Below are 20,380 nucleotides of genomic sequence, written 5' to 3'. Positions count from 1 at the left end.
ATATATATATATATATATATATATATATATATATATATATATATATATATATATATATATATATATATATATATATATATATATATATATTAAACCAAAAAGTCTGTCATCTGCTGGAAAGCACAGTGGAGCTGAAGAATAAATCTTATTTTAGCCTTTAAATTGCCTCTGCTTAACACACTTTTTTTGCCAAAATGATGCCAACAGGACATGTGGAACTGACAAATAAATCCTTTTCATTTGTTCTGCTGCCAACTGCACGTGGAATTTCTATTCCAGTCAACACATGGAATCATAAAGAGAATGGCAGGTTTCACAAACTTAGCGGCCTAAAGAAATTATTTTATTTGTTTTTTTAATGTATCAAACCGAAAAATAGGCTGTGTACAGATATGAAATTTAACAGATAGGTTAAAATGTTTCCAAAGACTAGAAGTATTTTCTCATTCACAAACAGTAGAAGTCACGTGCACTGAGCAAAAGAGCACCATGTGTGTACATGCTAAAATTATGCCTCAAGGTATATTCATTATGTCTGATTAAATTTCAGCTATAATTCAATAATTAGACTACAGCAAAAAAAGCGGTGACTCCAAGTAATAGGCAAAACAAGCTGTAGGTGGCGCTGCTTATTGAGCGAGATGAGACCGAGGAGTCCACTGAGATTGTGATTCCAGGCCTGCAGCGTTCGCAGTTTTCACCACAGAAGAAGCAGGAGTCCATGTTTTGCAGAACATCTGAGTTGTACGTTCTTGTTGCTTTTGTCGCTGTGAGACAGGGAAAATAATCAAATGATATTATGACAATCAGTACATAACACCCTGTGTCTATCACTGCTAAATCATACTGGCCAGTGAGCTTAGTGGTTTTTGACTTTTTCAACACAAGAGAAAGCAGACTTTAATAGCATCATAACTGTTTCAAACTCACTGGGTTCATAGTAGTCGTAAACCTGCACCACAGCATCCTTTACATGGGCCACCATGTATTCTCTGAAGACTGAAAGTGTGATACAAACCTCTGACTTGGTAAGCTGCAAAAGGGACCAGAAAAGTGAATGATGACATGTGGTAAAACACAATATAGCATTTACTTATCATATTCTTTCATATCTTGGGAATGTGTACAAGTATCTGGTGTAGGAAACATATTTTCGATTAATTTCAGATGCAAGTGGAAGGAGAGAAGTCAGTGTGAAGTGCAACAAAAACCTCCACAACTTTTCATGCCTGCCCACAAAATGACAACATGATGAAACACTTACTGAATCGAGGTAGAGGCTGACTTTCCCAGGCAGTATCTCTACCTTCCTGATAAGATTTGTTGGGGCAGCAGATCCAGGAGAGAGACTGAAACCACTTAGCATGCCTACTTCCAATATAACCATGCCCGTCTTAGATATCTCTTGATTGTTCTTTAATCTAGAGAGGATAAAAGCAAGACGCCATATTATTTGAGTCCCTTGTTTTACAAAATATTTAATAGGCATGACAAAATAACCTTGAAATATGGATGATGTCATTAATACAGGCACATTTTACAATACATGTGGAAAAAAAGAAGAAGAAAGTAACTTGATTTAAGTCCGTGTGTTGTACCTTGCGCATATAGATACCAGCATGTGAATGAGGTCTCCTTCCTCAGAAACATCCACACTCAATGAGAAAGCCTCCTCGTCTGTGGCGAGGTTCTGTGAAAATTCTTTGCTCCCCAAGTTGTAAAAGATATTCATCTGGAAGGATTCATGGTGATTTTTAAAAATGTAAAGATTTAGTGCTGAAGAACTTTACCATATTGCCAGAGATTATGATTAAGTGGTCACAAAAACAGTATCTGTTACTTTTCTGAGGAAACTCTCCATTATTTAAAGCAAAAATTAAGTAAAGATTGAATCTCTGTATTTGTTTACTTGTTTCAACATTAAAGCACTGAATCACGGAAGGTTAAAACAAGGTAATAGAGGGGGTCTGGAACAGAAGACAACAGGTTGTAATATTGAACATAGTGAAAAGATTACCCTTTCACCAATGCCCTCCTCTGACTGATATTATCCGGACACACTAAACAAAGACAGGACTTCAAGCTACAGTATGTGTTCCAGATGTTAATTGCTGGGAGTCCATTATCATGCTGCATTTGCATTTAGCTGTTTTGGTTTAGCATTTACAATGGAGTACATTGTGCTGATTGAAGTTAGAATGCACAGCTGCTGCATTCAATTTATTCTGGTCATGCTCCAGTTGTGAAATGATTCTATACTGTATGTTGAGTTGAATATGTTGGAGGGGTAATTTGGAGTTGTGGTGTTACATTTTCCTTAAACACGGATAGGTTAAGCAGAACTCATATTAAAGATGCAAACTGTTCATCAAATTTCAGTTTACGTTAATAAATGTAATTTAATGACTGAACAGCACAGACAAAGAACAACAGAAACACTGTATAACAGTACCTGAAATATTGCAAATCCTCTTCCTTCCATGTATATATGTAGATTTAGATCTTTGTCAGCATTAATCTAAGAAAAAAAGTAATAGTAGGAAAATAAAGAAAGGATGACAATAATATAGTCAAAGTAAATTCAGCATAAAGTAATATCAACACATATACATAAATATCCAATACATCAAATCATATATAAGCTGCACAAAAAGCATGGGATTTCACCCAGATCGATTACCTTTTGGCTCCGATACGTCTGATAATTGGTGGAGTTGATGTGAAACAGTGACGAAGAAGGTGGGGCAGATATGCTGAGCCTGAGGTCAATGGCATTGGCACCACTGAAGGCAGCGTAGTAAGCTAGAGCCTGGAGGGCAACTACTGTGTCCTGAGGAAGACAAGGGGGAGGTGCAGAATAGGCATTTATTTTTTTGCAATATGGCTAAAACTGTGATGTGGCTTTCCACCAATTAATGAACAAAACTGAATGTATATTATGTCAGTTTGAATAAGACATAATTGCAAAATTGGCATTTCAAATTTCATCATGAGTCTCCTCAAGCTTTCAGCATGTGCTGGCCAGTAACATGAAGATGGTAAAAACTTTCAATTCTCGCTAGTTTGTTATGTATTTTGAACAAACGGGTCTTATTGTATTTCCAGCTGCATAGTTAAACAACAATTTCGAGTAACAAAAAATGTGTCACCTGTGTCGTCCCATAGCCTCCTAGATGGTTTCTCTGCTTGCTTAACCATTTAAAGAGTGCAATGCCCTCCACAAAGCTGCCATGCCTAAAAAGAGCCAGCAGCACATAAGAGGTCATCTCGATCTGTGCTGAGCGCGGCTGCCAGTCATGTGACTCCAGGCCAGCTGAGGATCTCCACATCATGACTCCATCTTTTGAATATGATAACAGACATTGTAATTAATATAAGCTTGTTCAAAGATTTAACATGCTGCACAACTTTAAAAAATCTCCACTAATGTCATTTAATCAAACACAAAGTGCTGCTTTTTATTGCTGCTGCTCTTCTTCTTCTATAAGAAGTTAGATCAAAGGACGTTTCAGAACCACAAGAGTCAGATTTTGCCTGCACCATTTCTTTATATCAATAATTGAAAGTTTTCATAATAATTTTGTAACCCTTGCTCTTTTGCTACAATGACAGGCCAATCAGTATTGAAATGTAGCAGATAATGTATTTGTCCACAGAGTGGCAGTTTCATAGAACCCCGTCTCTTTTATCAAAAACAATAATACGAATGACATAGAAAACAAACGTAAGTAAGGAATTAAAGTAGATATGTGACTTTTGCACATTCCTGAACACAAAAGCCTAGAATACCTTCACTACATTACCTCTGTAGTCAGCTCTCCTGCTGAGCTCAGCCAAGGCATTGCTAGCCACAGGACTATTGGCCAGAGATAAAGCATAAGCCACCAGACACAGGCTGTAGTTACTGACCACTCCACTGGACACTTTGTCCTCCAGGTAGCTCTGGGCCAGGGACACACTGCCTGGGTGCATCTCCTTCACACAGAGGAACCAGACAAAATATTACAGTTGACCTCTTTTCCTCATAAACTTCATATACAGCGCTTAAATATGATAAAATCTATAGAGTTTACAGTTGACACAGCAACAATATAGTTTTAGCTCATTCCCAAATGTGGGAATTTTGTAAAATCCCATATTGTAACTTTCTTTACTGAAATACACACATTTCCCTAACTCACCACAAAGCGCTCATCCTCCAGCAGTGTCATCAATACATAGGCAGTGAGTGCCACCGGACCATTATCCAGTCCTCCCTGCATCTCCGTGTGGATCAAATTGCCCACCTCATTGAACTCTCCCTTGGGCCCCTGCTGTTTCAAGAGCCAAGTCATGGCCCTGACCAGGACATTGTTGTCTATCAGCATGTAGGGTTGAGCCTGGAGGAAGCACCTCAGCACAAAGGCTGTCAACCTGGGACCACAGAAAGGAGACAGAGCATTAGCAGCAGAGAAATTATAAGCATTTTTTTGCCTTCTAAACTAACACAACTTGATGTCCCCTCAGAAAAGAAAAAAGGCAAAAAAAAAAGATAATGCTTATTTTAACTAGGTCCCAGCAAGATTTAGTGAGATGAATGTACTTCAATTAATAGCCCTCGCTTTTATTTGCTTCAAACACTGAACTCACCCTGCCTATATTTGGGACAGGCCTTTAATTCCTTTTGCGCAAAACTCTTGCTCAGTAAAGATGGTAAATTGGCTACTATCAAATTGTTCATTTCAACCAGTATGAATATTAGTTATAACATGTCAGAAATCAGAGTCAGAAATATGAAAGAGCTTTATTGCCAAGTAGTATTTTACACATATAAGGAATTTGCTTTTTAGACAAACACACAGTTGACATTAAAAAAAAAAAGAAAAAAAGATGGCAGATATTTACATGTGCATTACTCAGGGTTTGTGTTGTGCAGACGTATTGCAGCGAGAGAGGATATTTATATAAATATATAAATTGACAAAATATATAAGAATAAAAATGATTAACAACAAATATGTGCAATATGCCAGGTTTGTGCAATGATATGAAATGACAAAATTTTTCTGTGTGCAAAGACGTTTAAAGTATTTAAAAGGGGCGAGTGTCAGTGGGGGAACTGGGCCTTGTTAATGAGGCTAGCTGCAGACGCGAAGAAGCTGTTTTGGTCCTGATTGACCGCAGCCTCCAGCTAGAGGAAAGTGTCTGAAACAGTTTGTGTCCAGGGTGGGAGGGGTCAGATGCAATCTTTCCTGCTCGCCTCAGAGTCTTGGAGGCGTACAGACCCTAAGAGATGGAAGATTGCAGCCAATCACCTTCTCTGCAGAATGAATGATACACTGCAGCCTGCCCTAGTCCCTGGCAGTGGCAGCAGCGTATTGGTGTGTACACTTCCCAAATACTGCTTCCTGTCCATCAGGAGTCTGTGATCCACCTGCAGGTGGAGTTAGGTACACTCAGATAGGAGAGCTTGTCCTGCAGCAGGGCCGGGATGATGGTGTTGAAAGCAGATCTGAAATCCACAAACAGGACCCTGGCATAGGTTACTGGTGAGTCCAGATGCTGGGGGATGAAGTGAAGGGCCATGTTAACTGCATCGTCTACAGACCTGTTGGCTCTGTAGGCGAACTGCAGGGGTTCCAAGAGTGGGCGCTCAAAAGACTTCATTACCCCAGAGGTCAGGGCGATGGGTCTGTAGACATTTAGTCCGGTGGTCCTTTGTTTTTTGGGGACACGGATGATGGTGGAGGCTATTAAGCAGGCATGTCTCCAGTGATGTGTTAAAAATGTCTGAACACTGGAGACAGCTGGTCAGCGCAGTGTTTCAGGGTGGATAGATGTCTGAGTTTGGCTGTAAACCAGGGTTTGTCATTGTTATAACTCCCCCTGGTCCGCGATGGTACACAGCTGTCCTCGCAGAAGCTGATGTAGGACGTCACAGCATAACACATCCACTGTGCAGTCCATTGTTGGTAGCAGTTCTGAAAACATCCCAGTCAGTCAAATCCAAACACGCCTGAAGGTCCTCTACAGCTTCACTGGTCCACTACTTTGATGTCCTCACTACAGGTTTTCAGAGCCTTAATTTCTGCCTGTATGCAGGAATCAGGTGGACCATGACGTGGTCAGAGTGACCCAGTGCAGCGCGGGGGGCGGCGTGATAGGCACTGCTTACTGTACTGTAGCAGTTATCCAAATTGTTCTCCTCTCTAGTGGGACACTATAAACTGTCTGTATTTGGGGAGTTCTTGGCTGAGGTTTCCTCTTTTAAAGTCACCAAGAACAATAACAAGGGAGTCCGGGTTTGTCTGCTCCACACACAGTATCCGGTTGGCCACCTGTTCGTCCTGCACATTGGCCTGCGGTGGAATGTACACACCAATTAGAGTAAATGAAGAAAACTCACAGGGGGGAGTAAAACAGTTTAAAGTTTAAGATAAAATATTCCAGATTAGGAGAACAGTGCTGCTGAAACACTGTCACATCGTTACACCAGCCACTGCTGATGTAAAAACAGACACCTCCACCTTTTGTTTTCCCGGACAGAGCAGTGTCGCAGTCCGCTCTGTATAGTTGGAAGCCTACCAGCTGTAGCGCGGAGTCCGGTATCAATCCAGGTATCAATTATGAATCATACATTTGATCTAGCCTCCAGAGACAGCCCATCTAGGCCAACCTAAAGGACACACTGTTGCTCACTGTAAAATGAACTGAACGATTGAAAGGTGCAGAATCTAACCGATGTACGATATGTAGCATGTCCATATTGACAAAAAGTGCAATCTACAGTAAGCAGCTTTGAACTAGCTCAAGCGGACTACCCAGTGGGCTTTCAGAGGTTTAATACATCCAAAGAACTAATATAAAAATCTGAACAAGCTTCTAATTGAGACCTGCATTTTTATTTTTGTTTTTTTTATTAAATGTGTAGCCAAACTAGGCCAGTAAATGGGACAGGCGTCTAATTGAGACTAGGCTTTTAATTGAAATTTTACAGTAATTTACATAACACTACTGAATATTTGCAAATCCCTGCAACAAGTGTACCATTACATTTATGACTTACCATGTGCTACCAGTGGTGTTGTTGTCTCCAAAAGCACTGAATGAACCATCACTTTGTTGGTAGGACAGTTGTCTCTGGTATCCTTGCAGCAGAAAATATAACAAGCTTGCCACTCAATCCAATGAAGCATGAAAATATGTTCTATTACATTAAAGTAGCACATGAAATAGCCTTGCCCATAGCTTATACTGTATACAATACATTTACTGTGATTCATGTTACTCATGTAAAGGCTGCTTACCTTTCATCATGTAGCCCAGAGCCCTGCTCCTGATCTCCTTATTGTCCTGGTTTGACGTGTTCAGGTAATGGAGAACATAAATATTTGGAGCAAAGTGGATCATGTTCTGCTCCCCACAACCAAGAGGCATCTGAACCAGTGAATCCAAGTTTCGGACAGACAGGGCCAAGATATCACCTGTGTAAAGCAATACAGGTGGAAAGGTGGCTTGCACAATATGTTTTAGACTGGAAAGACCTTTCTGGTGACAGAAAGTGTCTGTACTGTAAGTAATCAGAACTTTTCCAACCTTTACCATATGGCTGCAAACTACTAAAAAGGAATCTGAATTGGAGTGATTTGTGTGTTGTGGCATTTAGAAGCAGTAGTTTCACTAAACGATCTCTCAGGAAAACCCTAAAATGTGTGATTTACCATAGCAGTTGTGTGTGGCAACTATAGGAAGCAATATTTTAAAAATGGCCACTTGAAAAGTCACAGCAGTGACGTTAAAAGGTATAAATGACTGGAGAAGAAACCATAGAATACCATCACAAGCAGAAAGCTACACCTGAGAAAAAAACTCCATCCTGCACATTTGCTCGATGTTTAATAAAACTCACTATCACAACAAAAACCACAAATTTGGCTCCTTCTAAGGAAAATGCCTTAGGCTTGCCTTTCTACCATGACAAATGCCCAACATCCCTCAACCTGAATGGAGCCAAGCCAAACAGCCTGACAGCTGTTCAGAATCTGCCCGCTGTAAACATTCTTGTTTGATGTCCATCGTCTCCATTTTTCAACTTCCAGTACCTAAATGTTTTCACGACAGCACTGAGCTGGATGTGCATACCACATCATCTAAACATTACAGAAAATGCAAGCACATATCACACATGTCTAATTGACTTAAAGTAAACAAGAGGAGCACTAAGAGGAAAACGGCCACTGGCACAACAGAGAGGATAAATGGTAGACGTACCAACCAATGCCACATGGGCCCTCTGACTGCCTGGTACCACATCTGGTGGAAAGGAGAAGGAGACGTATCTGGAATAGTTGTGTTTCAGTGGTTCCAGCTCCAGGAACAAAGTCTCTGAGAAGGTCTGTTTAACTCCCTCAGGCTTCGGGAACATGGAAGAAATTCACTGTTATCATAGGATTAACCGTATCACACGTAAAATGTTGCATTTCCTGCTACTTCCCGAATACTTTATATTGAGACATCACATGAATAGCCAGAAAAAGAAGACTTCACACACTAAATTCATAGATATTATTTATCCATTATACCACACCTTCACAAGCATTCTCCTAACAAGGCTGTCTGAGGCCTCCGCAGATACGGCATCCACAGATATTTCCATCTCGCCCAGAGCAACAGGCCTTATAGGGAAAAGCGCTGAAGCAGACCCATGACTCCCTAATGTGAGCTTTTGTGCATTTACCACCGCGGCATCCCCTTTGTCTTCTAAAACAAACTCAAAGGCCTCACTTTGTGCTATCAGCACGATGACCTGTGGAGAGAAACATGAAAGTAAAGCACAATTCTTTAAGACAAAGAGGGATTACTTACTGTGTGTCATAAATGACAGTGACAAGTGTTAATTATTGGCAAATACCAAAAAATCATCAGTTTCTTGTTGTATCAAAAGAAAGACTTGACAAATGTATGTAATGTTCATACCTCTATATCATGCTCTAAATGGCTGATGATGTTCACCTCCAGCACAATCTCCTCTCCTCTAATGAGATGTGATGGGACATCCAGAGCCAAGGAAAAATCTTTGGACACAATCAACTGTGAATGACAGAACAGGAACCTATTCAAAAGCAGTTCATCATGAGAGAGATGTGAGAGAGAGCGCACCTTCAACAGAGAGCTTGTTGACAGATTGATCACTTACAACATTTAGCTATCTGTTCTGATCGTATCTGAACTGATGCAACATAAGGAAGTGTTCGGGGCACTGCTAAAAAAACAACATAACTTCAAAGGCTTTGTTAAAATCATTGTGGACTCCACAAACAACAGACTGGATGCAATAAATAAGCATCTACAGGACATAAAAACCAGCTTGCAATTTACACAAAAAGATGTAAAAGTAAATGCTCCGTACTTGTCTTGTCTTGTGTGTCTTTCGACCACTCAAAGCACTTTTACACTACATCTGCATTCACCAGTCACACACATTCATACACTGAGCCTAAGTGCTCAAACGGAAACTAACATTCACACTCACTCATACACTGGCCCCATGTCATGTAAATGACATTAAAAACTGATATCGCTAAGCAAACCCAACGCTGCAACGCCATGCAGTCAGACATCTTTAAAGACAGTTTAATTGCTGTCACTGACAAAATGGAGTATTTGGAGGGACAATCCAGGCGTAACAGCCTAATTTTTGAGGGAATACAGGAGGCACCAGGAGAGACCTGGGTCGAGGAGAAAGTGAAGAAAGTACTGGCGGAGAAGTTACAGCTGCAGGGAGAGGTTGAAGTGGAGAGGGCCCACTGTACAGGAAACCTGGAGGAGACAGAACAAGGCCAATTGTGGTGAAATTTCTGAGGCACAAGGATAGATCTGCCATACTACAATGCACCAAGTCACTGAAAGGATCCAAAATCTTTATCAACGATGATTTCACGGATAGTGTCAGAAGAAAAAGGAAGGAACTGATGCCGGATCTGAGAGCTACGAGAGAAAGGTGGGACATCTGTGACATGACAAACTGATCCTACATCCCCGGTCCAGTACACCAAAATAGAAAATATTTAAGGTATGCTGAATCGCTGACCACACTTTGACATCTTTCACAATTCACACATTCACCAGAGCTAATCAACTACTACAGAGGATTGTTGATCATGATAATTTAAAGCTGAACATCTCATCTGAACATTTCAATACACTGAACATCACTCACAGGACTTGGAAAATGGTACTGATCCTGTACACAACTTTTTCCACAACGCCAACAGCAATTGCTTTTATTACACAAATGAACAGTTTAATATTACAATTATCAATAATCTATTTTAACAGCAGAAGCCTATACGCTAACTTTCACAGCATTAAATATTATCTAAATCAGTTCAAACAGCCTTTCAATATAATTGCTATATCTGAAACTAGGATAAACAGTGAAAAGGGCTCAGATTTTGAAATTAAAGGATATGAAATGTTTTGTATTAACAGAGAAAACAAGAATGGGGGTGGTGTGGCTTTGTATGTGGACAAGAAATCAAATTACAAGGTGGAGGGAAAATGTCTACAGTGGTGGATGATTTACTTGAATGTGTCACAATAGAAGTATGTAGGGAAAAAACGAAAAATGTTATTGTAAGTTGTATCTATAGATTACCAGGTTTTAATATTGATTTATTTAAGGATTGGTTGGAGGAAATATTTACAAAAACAAATCAGAAATTCATGTTCATCTGTGGTGATTTCAACATTGATTTGCTAAATCCAAATACGCACAATATGACAGATTTTATCAATACAGTGTTTAGTCTGGGCTTTTCCCCAAAAATTACCAGACTGAGCAGGATTACTTCCCACTGTACATTACACAGAACATTAATTGATAATATTTTTTACAAATGACATAGATAACAATACAGTGAGTGGACTATTAATAATTGACATCAGTGACCACCTACCAGTTTTTACAGTTTACAACAGCAACTACACATCTAAAAAGCAAAACAAACTTCTATTCAGACAGGTCAGAACAGAAGAGTCTATGGTTGCTTTTAAAGATGATTTGCTTTCACAAGACTGCGAAATAATACAGTATATAAGGAAAAAGACATTGATAAAGTACATGAATTCCTTTGAATATTTAAAGTATTATATGATAAGAATTGTCTGATGAACAAATATTGCAGAAAACAAAAATAAAGTGATAGACAATGGATTTCAAAAGGATTACAAAATGCATTTTATAGAGAATTTCTTAAACACAGAACTATAGAAGCAGAAAATAAATATAAGAAATATAAAAAGAAGTTAATTAAGATTATGAGAACTTGTAAGAGAATACGATACTAAATTTTTAGATAATAAAAATATTATGAAGGGTATATGGAATATACTAAACTGTATTATAAGAAGGGGCACGAGACAGTCTTTCATTGGTAATGAAAAGAACATTAATAACATGGAGGATGTGGTCAATAACCAACAAATGTTGGACCAGATTTAGCTGGAAAAATTCCTATTCCACAGATAATCGAAAAGAGATATAATGATCTCATTGAAAGAAATCTATGTTCAATGTTTCTTAAAGCAGTAGAAGAAAAAGAAATAATAGACATTGTTAAAAAATGCTAAACTAAAGCATACACTGATTGTAACGAAATAGATATGAAGATAGTAAAAAAATGTAATTGAGGGGATCTCAAAACCATTAATTCACATTTTCAATTTGTCATTCAAAACTGGTCAATTTCCAACAAAAAACTGACAACAGCAAAAGTCATGCCTCAGTACAAAACTGGAGATAAATACTACTTCACAAATTACAGGCCTGTCTCTCTACTGCCACAATACTCTTCAATGACAGATTGGACAAATTCACAGATAAATACAAATTACTTACTGACAGCCAATATGGATATGGAACTGAACTAATTGAAGAAATCACAAATTCCACTGACAAAAAGAAATATGGAGTTGGGGTATTCATTGATTTGAAAAAAAAACATTTGATACAATTAATCATGAAATATTAATCAATAAACTGGAAAGGCTCGGGACTAGGGGGACAGTGCTGAATTGGTTAAGCAGTTATTTAAAAGACAGGCAACAATTTGTGAAGTTGGGAGATTACACATCTGAATGTTTGGACATTGCGTGTGGTGTCCCCTAGGGGTCTGTGTTGGGACCAAAATTATTTATCCTCTACATAAAAGACATATGTAAAGTATCTGAACTACTGAAATTTGTAGTATTTGCAGATGACACAAACATATTTGGTTCTGATCAGAATTTACAGCAACTCCTGGACTTAATCACTTCAGAATTCAGAAAAATAAAACAGTGGTTTGACACAAATAAGTTATCATTAAATTTGAGCAAAACTAACTTCATGATATTTGGCACTTGTAAATCAATCAAGTTCAGCTGCAAATCGAAGGTGTCAGAAAGAGTGTATGAAATGAAATTCCTTGGAGTGATTATAGATGACAAGATTTGCTGGAAATCTCACATAAAACTTATCCAAAAAAAATAATTCATAACACTGGATATTTGGAACACACCAACTCATTATTTTTACAGTCTAAAGCATTAAAATATCTGCAAAGCTAATGACAGTCCTTTCACCCTCAGCGGCACTTTGTGTTTAGTGCTAATTACACAATGCTAGCTTGCTAGCACGCTGAACTAAGATGGTGACCATGTTAAACATTTTAAGTGCTTAACATCAGCATGCTAGCATTGTTATTGTGAGAATGTTAGCATGCTAAAGTTACATTCAACTTAAAGCACCACTGTGCCTAAATACTGCCGCAGACCTGCTAGCATGTAGCGTCTTATTGTTTTGACATTATAATATTAAATAAACTCAAATATTGTTATCACCATCAAAAAGACAAAATATCAAGTCAGATTACGTTGAAAATTCAAAAAAACTGTAATTCTTTATGGCACAAAGTGTTTTTTAGTTGTTTACAAGACAGTACAAATTGACTAAGCTTTGGTGTTTCTCAGTGACACCATGGGGAAGGACTGAAAATCAAAGTAAAATTCACTTCCCATCTCCTTTTCAGTACAAAGAAACACAACATCCTTTTTGCAAACGGAATAAACTAGATATGTGGGAAATACAAACCCAAAGTTTGAGAAACATCACTGGTATATAGAGGCTCATACAGTGAGTATTTAGTTACCTTTTGTGGCACAGAAGAGAAGCTCAAACCCAGGTTGTCTGACATCACCATTGCAACAGCTCTCAGAGAAGTAAAGCCATCTGGCACTGTTATCTTCTCACTTGTCCATGTTTCATTACTGATAGAAATGACAGAAATATGTCATAAACATGTGTCTGCAGTAAACTGTGCTTATATATTTATTTAATACTGACCACTCATTTGAATCACCTACCCATTCCCAGCATATGTACCTTTCAGGACTCACCTAACATTAGTGTCTAACCACAACAAGGATTCAGTGGCATCCATCCAATAGCTGCAGCATTTCTCTGCAATTAGGGCAACCCCAAAGAAGATAGAGAAGAGATCGGAGGAAGCTCAGACTGTATAATATTTGAAGAATGAGGATTAAATCCAGTAGTATTGAAATTTTGGGAGCAATCCAATATGCTAAATGGCCACAAGAGGGGACTCCAAATAGTAAATGCTATATGAATTATTCACAGGGTGTTTTCATACCATTTTTAGGTCCATCAGGTTGTTTTTTCTTATGTAGTCTGGCATTGCTCAGCATCATAATATCACATTCCTGTGGTATGAAAGATTTAAAAAAATTATAACAATGGTAATATGTTATAGTTGCTGTGCTGTAAACTAGCATGTAAGCCTTTACTGAGAGGTCCACTATCAGATCATGCATCATTAGTGATATACAGTATAGGTCAGGTGATTTATAGTCTCCACTCTATAAACACCTGGGCAGATCTCGCTTTTTTAAAAGGTGTATAATACACGCCACCAGTGCTTTGGAGATGAGGAGAGGTCATCGTAACAGCCCATTGTGGTAAAGCTTTGTTTCCTCCCTCGTGCATCTATCAACAGCCCTCAGGTCCTGCACCCAACGCACTAGAATTACCAGCTCTTAGAAGGAACAGAGTCATCTCCTAACAAAGCAGACAGATAGGTTACATCAAGACTAACCAGTTCAGTGGTTACACACTGAATACCCACACTGCGTTTAACAGGAAAAGGTGCATCTAAGAAGAATTTACAACAGATTAAGGAGATTGAGAAGACTGGTGCTTTGTAATTAAACTGTGAAATGGACAAAGGAGACATGAAGCAAATCTGACAGTAACTCTAAATAGGTGACTTTTAGACGTTTTGAGTTTCAGAGATTATGTTTTGCTCTTTTGTCTGAATATATAAACAACTTTCACACCTTTAGGCTTTGGCAAATCAAAAAGGTGTTGTCATACCTGCTTCGCGTTCAAGTCGAGCTCAGCCTGCGGCGCGTCATCATTTGTCCCCATTATCTGAATTCCTACCTGGGAGCTGGGTTCAAGGGCAGTCACAGAAAGCAATACCTGCTCACCTGGCTGGGCTTTGTCATTGCTCCATTTTAGAGATACCTGCGGAAAGCAAACACACTCTCAGACATATCCAGGAGAGTTACGCACCTATTAGAATAATATGATAGAATACACCTAAAAAAACAACTAATTAAAGTACATAGTTTTGTTGGTTGATGGGTACGTGTGCTGTGTCACTGGTGACCTCTCCATCAGAAAGGATGCAGTAGACAGTGACACAGGCCTCAGGGGTCCAGGACACTGTTGGGGTCAGGAAAAAAGAAAAGGTATTCTTTGTCCCAGCAGCCACCACTTGACCTCTAGAGCTCACCTGGAAGGACAACAATAAAAAGGGAATTAATTTAACCACAAACCTCTTTAATTAATGAGCCCAGTGGGGTCCATAAGTTCCCACAATGATCTCTACATTTGAAAACATTGGACAGTACTGCAGGCTCAACAGTGACAAGCAAATAATAGAAGACACATTCCAAATTGTATCATGGTTTACAGATATCTAAAGACAAAAGTTCTCTATTCAAAGTAAAATGGGAATCAGAACTAAATGTAGATATATCAGAGGAGGAATGCCATCATAGCTGGGTTATACAACAAAAAATTACAAATTCAGTACAGGAAATGGACTTAATGGGGCTGGAAGAATCAAATTTGCTTTTTCATCACAGCTCAGCTTAAAAATTATTAACTCCAGGTTATGGTTATGTGATTCCTACATTTTAGGTTATGTAATTCCTAAAGACAGTAGGATATTGTGTCTTGGATTGATAACACAAAAAACAGTACTGAGAAGCGACCTGTATCTTTGTAAAATTCTACTGGTTGCCCGCAAAACAGCCAAAACTAAAATGGTATTTAATGGATGGACATAGTAAGGGATATTTCCAGTATGTGATTGGAAAAGTGATGTTTTTCTTGAGGAATAATGAAGACACCTTTCCCAGAAAAAAAATGGAGAAATGGATCATCGTAACTGCAAACAATGAGGACATTATCATATGATATCTAGCTCTGGACAGATTGAGAAGACATTAGACCAAGAAATTTATAACTCACTTGGTTCCCATACTTAGTTGGTCGTTGTTTTGATTTTATTTTGTAAAAGAATATACTTGAAATTGTAACAAATAAAGGATGACAGAAAAACTACGTCTACCGCTTTTACAGCAAACACAAAAGTATTTTGCTTTTGATAATTACCACTCACTCTCTTGATTCATTAATGCAACACTGTAGTATTTTTATCTTAAAATTACAGCTTAAAAATCATTTTGATTGTACACTGACTTGTAATAGGAATAATGGCGTCTGTTATTGCCACTCTGGGCCTATGTAACATTACACAACAAGAACCTTTAGTAGATAAGATATAAGAAGAAGCTAAGGGTATATAATGTGCAATGAAAATTCTTTGGAAGAAGCTAGCTTGGTATTCTATGTATGGATATCACAGCAGGGGCTGCAAGAAGACCGAAGAAGTTGGAGGAGGACAAAATTAAAGAAGAGCAAATATCAGACTGGCTTTTACTCGTTGGCGGGAGCTAAAAGAGCTGCAAGGATGCAAGACAGATGCCAAGGTGGCCTTCTTTCTGTTGGACAAGTAAGTAAGATTAGTTGTCTTGCTATGTCTTGTGTTGTTGCACTTGCTTGAGGTTTGCCTGTGTTAGCAAAGTTGTTGACTTGGGAAAAATCAGCCATACGTTTCAAAGAGTGAGAAAGAGGTTAGACTGCTGACACTATATAGTCCACTATATAGTGAGTAGTGGGTGATTTCGGACACAGCCAGAGTGCTGCTTTCTGCCCCCTAGTTGCACTTGCATCTCAGCGATGACTTTGCACAGAAACCAGTCTATAAATCTCAAGTTAATGTTAAACTTATTAGGTAACACACTGGGACGTCGGAAACGATACTGTCAGTGCTCTTTCGTTGGTTGCCAAGTTGCAAGCGATATTTTCTAACTCTTCTACTATAAATTAACAGATTGTGGAGAGGCTAGCCGGTGTCATGCCGGGCCAGCGGGGTAACATAACTGGGCTCAGCAGCCTCTATGGACGTAATGTTAGCTAATGGCAGAGGCGAAGAGACGGAAGAGGACACCGATGGAGGAAGCTAAGAAGAGAAAAAGAGAGTGACCAAGCATGAGGCTGCCGAACGTTGGCAAGAGCTTCTTTCTGTTAGATTAGTAATAATAGCTGGCATGCTAAGTCTTGCTTGGCTGTGTTAGCAAAATTGTCGACTTGCTAGTTTTTGATCATAAACTTATTTACAGGAGTGGTAAATTACACAGTAGGGGCACCAAAACGCACAAAAAAACAAATCTTACATAATGTTGCTATATGCTATATGTCATTACTGCAGTTAAGAAAATGCTATGTTAGGTTTTTTGCAGATTACATAGCGTTATTTTATATATTTGATTGAGCATACCACAAAGTGAAGCTTATTTGGTTGAAAGGTGCTCGTCACATCTAGTTGAAGAGGCAATCCAATCTGAAAGTTAAAAATGTTACATGAATTATGTCTGGGTTGCATAATAGACAACATAATCTAGGCATGTTTTTTAATGTATCACAGTGATAGAAAATATATGTTTAGAGTTACCTGTGCAGGTAAGGTGTTGATTGGGGAGATCTGAATATACGAGCCACTAGGAGAGGAGTAGTTGTTGTAGACCCCCAGTGTCTCCTCACTGGACTGGAATCTTGCCTGAATAATAATAATAATAATAATAATAATAATATAAAAATATGAACCTGAGGACTAAAATAATCATTGAGGATACATAAAATATGTGTGTTCTTTGCGTTGATAGTGAAGGAAAGTAAACCTCACATAGTCAGTCTCTGTTTTCTTTTTAAGGATGTTTGCTTTACTTAAGTTTACAGGTCCTGGGGTTATTTTATTAATGGTACACACGTCTGTAATCCTACTGTACTGAAATTACTCCTCTTACACCCAACGAATCACACTACTTCTCCCGAAGGACCCACATTCCAGGTACTCAAAATATCAAAAATACTCACCCGAATAAAAAGCACAGCTACTTGATCCTGTAATTTAAACTTTATGTGTATGTTTCCGTCCTCAGGCACTGGAAGTGTCAGAGTTTTCAGTTCAGCATTCATCATGGATGTTCTCTGAGTGACTTCAATCATAGCAGAGTATGTTAGATCCAGTGAGCTGAGTGGCTTTCTGTCAAATCTAGAGATTCTTAGCTGTGGAAGAGAAGCAGAGAAGGTAGTTAGCTCATGGAATAATGGTTTAAAATAAATGTCAAATAAACAGGAGAATTCACTCACTTCTGTAGAGAAGTTTAAAGACGGCTTTAGTGCAGGTGGAAAATCATGGAACGAGAGCTGGAATGTGTTCTTCATAAATTGGACTTCAACTGTTTTGTTCGCTTTAAATCCTTGAGTGAAAAGAGATGATGTAAATGCTTTGAGGATGCAACAGAGATGCATACTATGCATAAATCAACATAATTTCAAAATATCTCTCACCTGTGGAGTCATTAACACATGCAGAAACATGGACACGGCTACTAATTCCTGATGTGTGGAGGGCTTGAAACAGATCTTTGCTGAAGAAAAACTGTGTTGACCCATAGATCTAAATAATAATGGTCAAAAGTTAGCCAATACTGTTCAGCAGATAGTTTGTAAATGCTGGCTAAAAGCACAGAGAGTCTACTTGTAGTGTTCTTTCATAAATGAGCTCAAGGGGAAAAAAATGCTCACCTTTTTATTTTGTGTTAGCATGAATGGAGAGGTTGCATTTTGTACAACAGATGCCAGAGTGACTGAGACAGCTAGTGTGCCCTGTACAGGTTGTCCGCCAGGGTAACTAGAGGAAAAAAAGTACTACTGTATACTCGCTTAACAAAATTATGTGTGAACGTGATATTATTGCTAAGCTAATTGAACTCACAGTGCTCTCACTGATCCTGAGATGCCATCTCCAACAAGGACCTGTGAAGGTGTCTTGAACAGCACTTCAAAGTAAGGACGCTCTGCAATCGCAGTCAGTAAAATTATGGGAATAGCAGTAATTAAGTTCACTTACAAACAAGAGAGTCTACAGCCACTAGCAGCTCAGTGAGGCTCTAGAGCAGTTCTTTGAGCTGAATGCTAACATCTGGATGCTAAAATGTTAATAGTGCATACAACAAGTTGATATTTAGAAGCCATCATAGTTTGCTAATTAGCACTAAACACATAGTACAGCTGAGGCTTATGGGAATGTCATTAGTTGCAGGTATTTGGTCATAAACCAAAGTATTGGACAAAAGAATTTTGGCCTGGTGGTGGTGCTGGAGGCAAAGTCAGCTGATTTGTATTTAGAATTTCCTGTATCCTTGAATATCTGGACCAAAAATTCATGAAATCCAGATGGATAGATATTTCAGTAAAAAACCTACATTGTCAATCTCATGAATGTCTATACCAAAATTTAATTGCCTTTAGAGCCATACTGCTAATATTGCAATGAACTGATAGATATCTTACCATAATTCTCCACAATGAATGCTTTCTTATAAGTCAGACCCTGTAGGGAAAAGTATAGGAAGTACAATGAGACGATGCTTTTCTTATTCTTATTATTATTATTAGACAGCATGCTATACAAAGGTAAACACATGTCTATATTTCAACCCTACATTTATTGTGGCTGTGACTGCCCACTGTCCAAGAGGAGGCGTCTGGGATAAATTGAATTGGTGCAGCACAATCCCTAGATTCCCTGTGGACTCCCACCTGTTGAAAATGTTCCCACTGGGATCCTGCATGTAACAAAAGAACGTCAAACTTCCTACCACCACACACCACACACTACCCAACTGAAAGTCTTTTCAACCTCTCTGGCTTTGTTCATTCACACAGAAAGACAGAGACCTACCTGTACAGAGACATCCACTTTGCCTTTGTATGGATGGTTGTCCAACTGCACAGACACAATTCTGACTTTGACGGTATTGGCCGGTTGGTAGCGCAAAAGGTCAGTTTGAATGAAGGTGGAAACATTCCTGAGGCTGAACCTGAGGCTGGTGGTGTTGGTGAAGATGAGATTGCCCCCCTGGTAGCCCCTCACCGTCAAGTTTAAGAGGGAATTCTGGTTTACAGATCCAAGAATCTGGAGCGATCGAATAAGCATTTTCAGAAACATGTGTGTCATATCAGGTCATTTCCAAGTATTTTCGGATCTCTGAGAAAGAAGTATTTTGAATGAAGAACGAGCAAGACGGAGGAAAGTCATACTCACAGGAGGGAGTGTGAGGAGGCGGGTCAAACCTTAAAAACAAAATGATACTTTAGCTCTCTAAAAAGTCAAAAGGCACTTATGCAGATCAAATCCAAACCTCAATGTAATTGGGTTGTCACCTCCTTGGAAGTCCACTGTTTGGGCTACTGTGGTGTTGCCATGTGCCACTTCTGCCATGACGCTGCCAGAGAAGTTAGCTAGGACGGTGACAGCCAGTGGAGTGGGTACCCCAGCATACAACACCTCAGGACCCGAGATCAGAAACAACATCCTAGTAGAAAGAGGAGGAATGGCTTGTTTATTGATAGGTAAAAAGAGTTGGATTATTAGATAAAAACTGCAGTCATATAAAAAAATATGAATTTTGGTATTAAAAAAAAAAAATGATTGGATAATTGTAACAAACCACACAGCTTACCTGGATGAATCCTGAGTCAAACCAGGCACAGCAGAACAAACAACCCCCACACACACAACCAGACTCCAGATCCCATCCATGCTTCTGCTCCGCGCTTCGCCACGTGTTCAACTTTTGATACAGACACCAAACTGACAGTGGCCGCTTGGTGAAGCACAGGTGATCTGGAACTACATGTTAC

The 20,380-nt window shown here is 38.9% G+C and overlaps 1 protein-coding gene across 1 annotated transcript; it reads right to left on the bottom strand.

Moving 5' to 3' along the window:
- Nucleotides 1-346: 346 nt before the first annotated feature.
- Nucleotides 347-20,219, bottom strand: LOC123979180 (CD109 antigen-like). The gene is made up of 32 exons (XM_046062964.1): nt 20,200-20,219; nt 19,901-20,052; nt 19,782-19,810; nt 19,419-19,652; nt 19,180-19,302; nt 19,028-19,067; nt 18,450-18,531; nt 18,260-18,365; nt 18,023-18,131; nt 17,822-17,931; nt 17,546-17,737; nt 17,124-17,228; nt 16,950-17,012; nt 14,664-14,834; nt 14,411-14,563; nt 13,671-13,740; nt 13,417-13,480; nt 13,170-13,287; nt 8,956-9,069; nt 8,567-8,785; nt 8,251-8,392; nt 7,287-7,463; nt 7,046-7,127; nt 4,182-4,413; nt 3,804-3,975; nt 3,150-3,340; nt 2,681-2,830; nt 2,453-2,518; nt 1,599-1,732; nt 1,265-1,421; nt 931-1,033; nt 347-767 (listed from the first exon to the last, which is right to left on the bottom strand). The coding sequence occupies exons 2-32, from the start codon at nt 20,049-20,051 to the stop codon at nt 565-567; spliced, it is 4,062 nt and encodes a 1,353-aa protein (XP_045918920.1). The 5' UTR covers nt 20,052; nt 20,200-20,219; the 3' UTR covers nt 347-564.
- Nucleotides 20,220-20,380: the final 161 nt, after the last annotated feature.

Source organism: Micropterus dolomieu, linkage group LG11 (genome assembly GCF_021292245.1).
Source record: "Micropterus dolomieu isolate WLL.071019.BEF.003 ecotype Adirondacks linkage group LG11, ASM2129224v1, whole genome shotgun sequence".
NCBI lineage: Eukaryota > Metazoa > Chordata > Actinopteri > Centrarchiformes > Centrarchidae > Micropterus > Micropterus dolomieu.
Note: the sequence above shows the minus strand (reverse complement) of the source record. Positions and strands in the feature narration are given on the sequence as shown.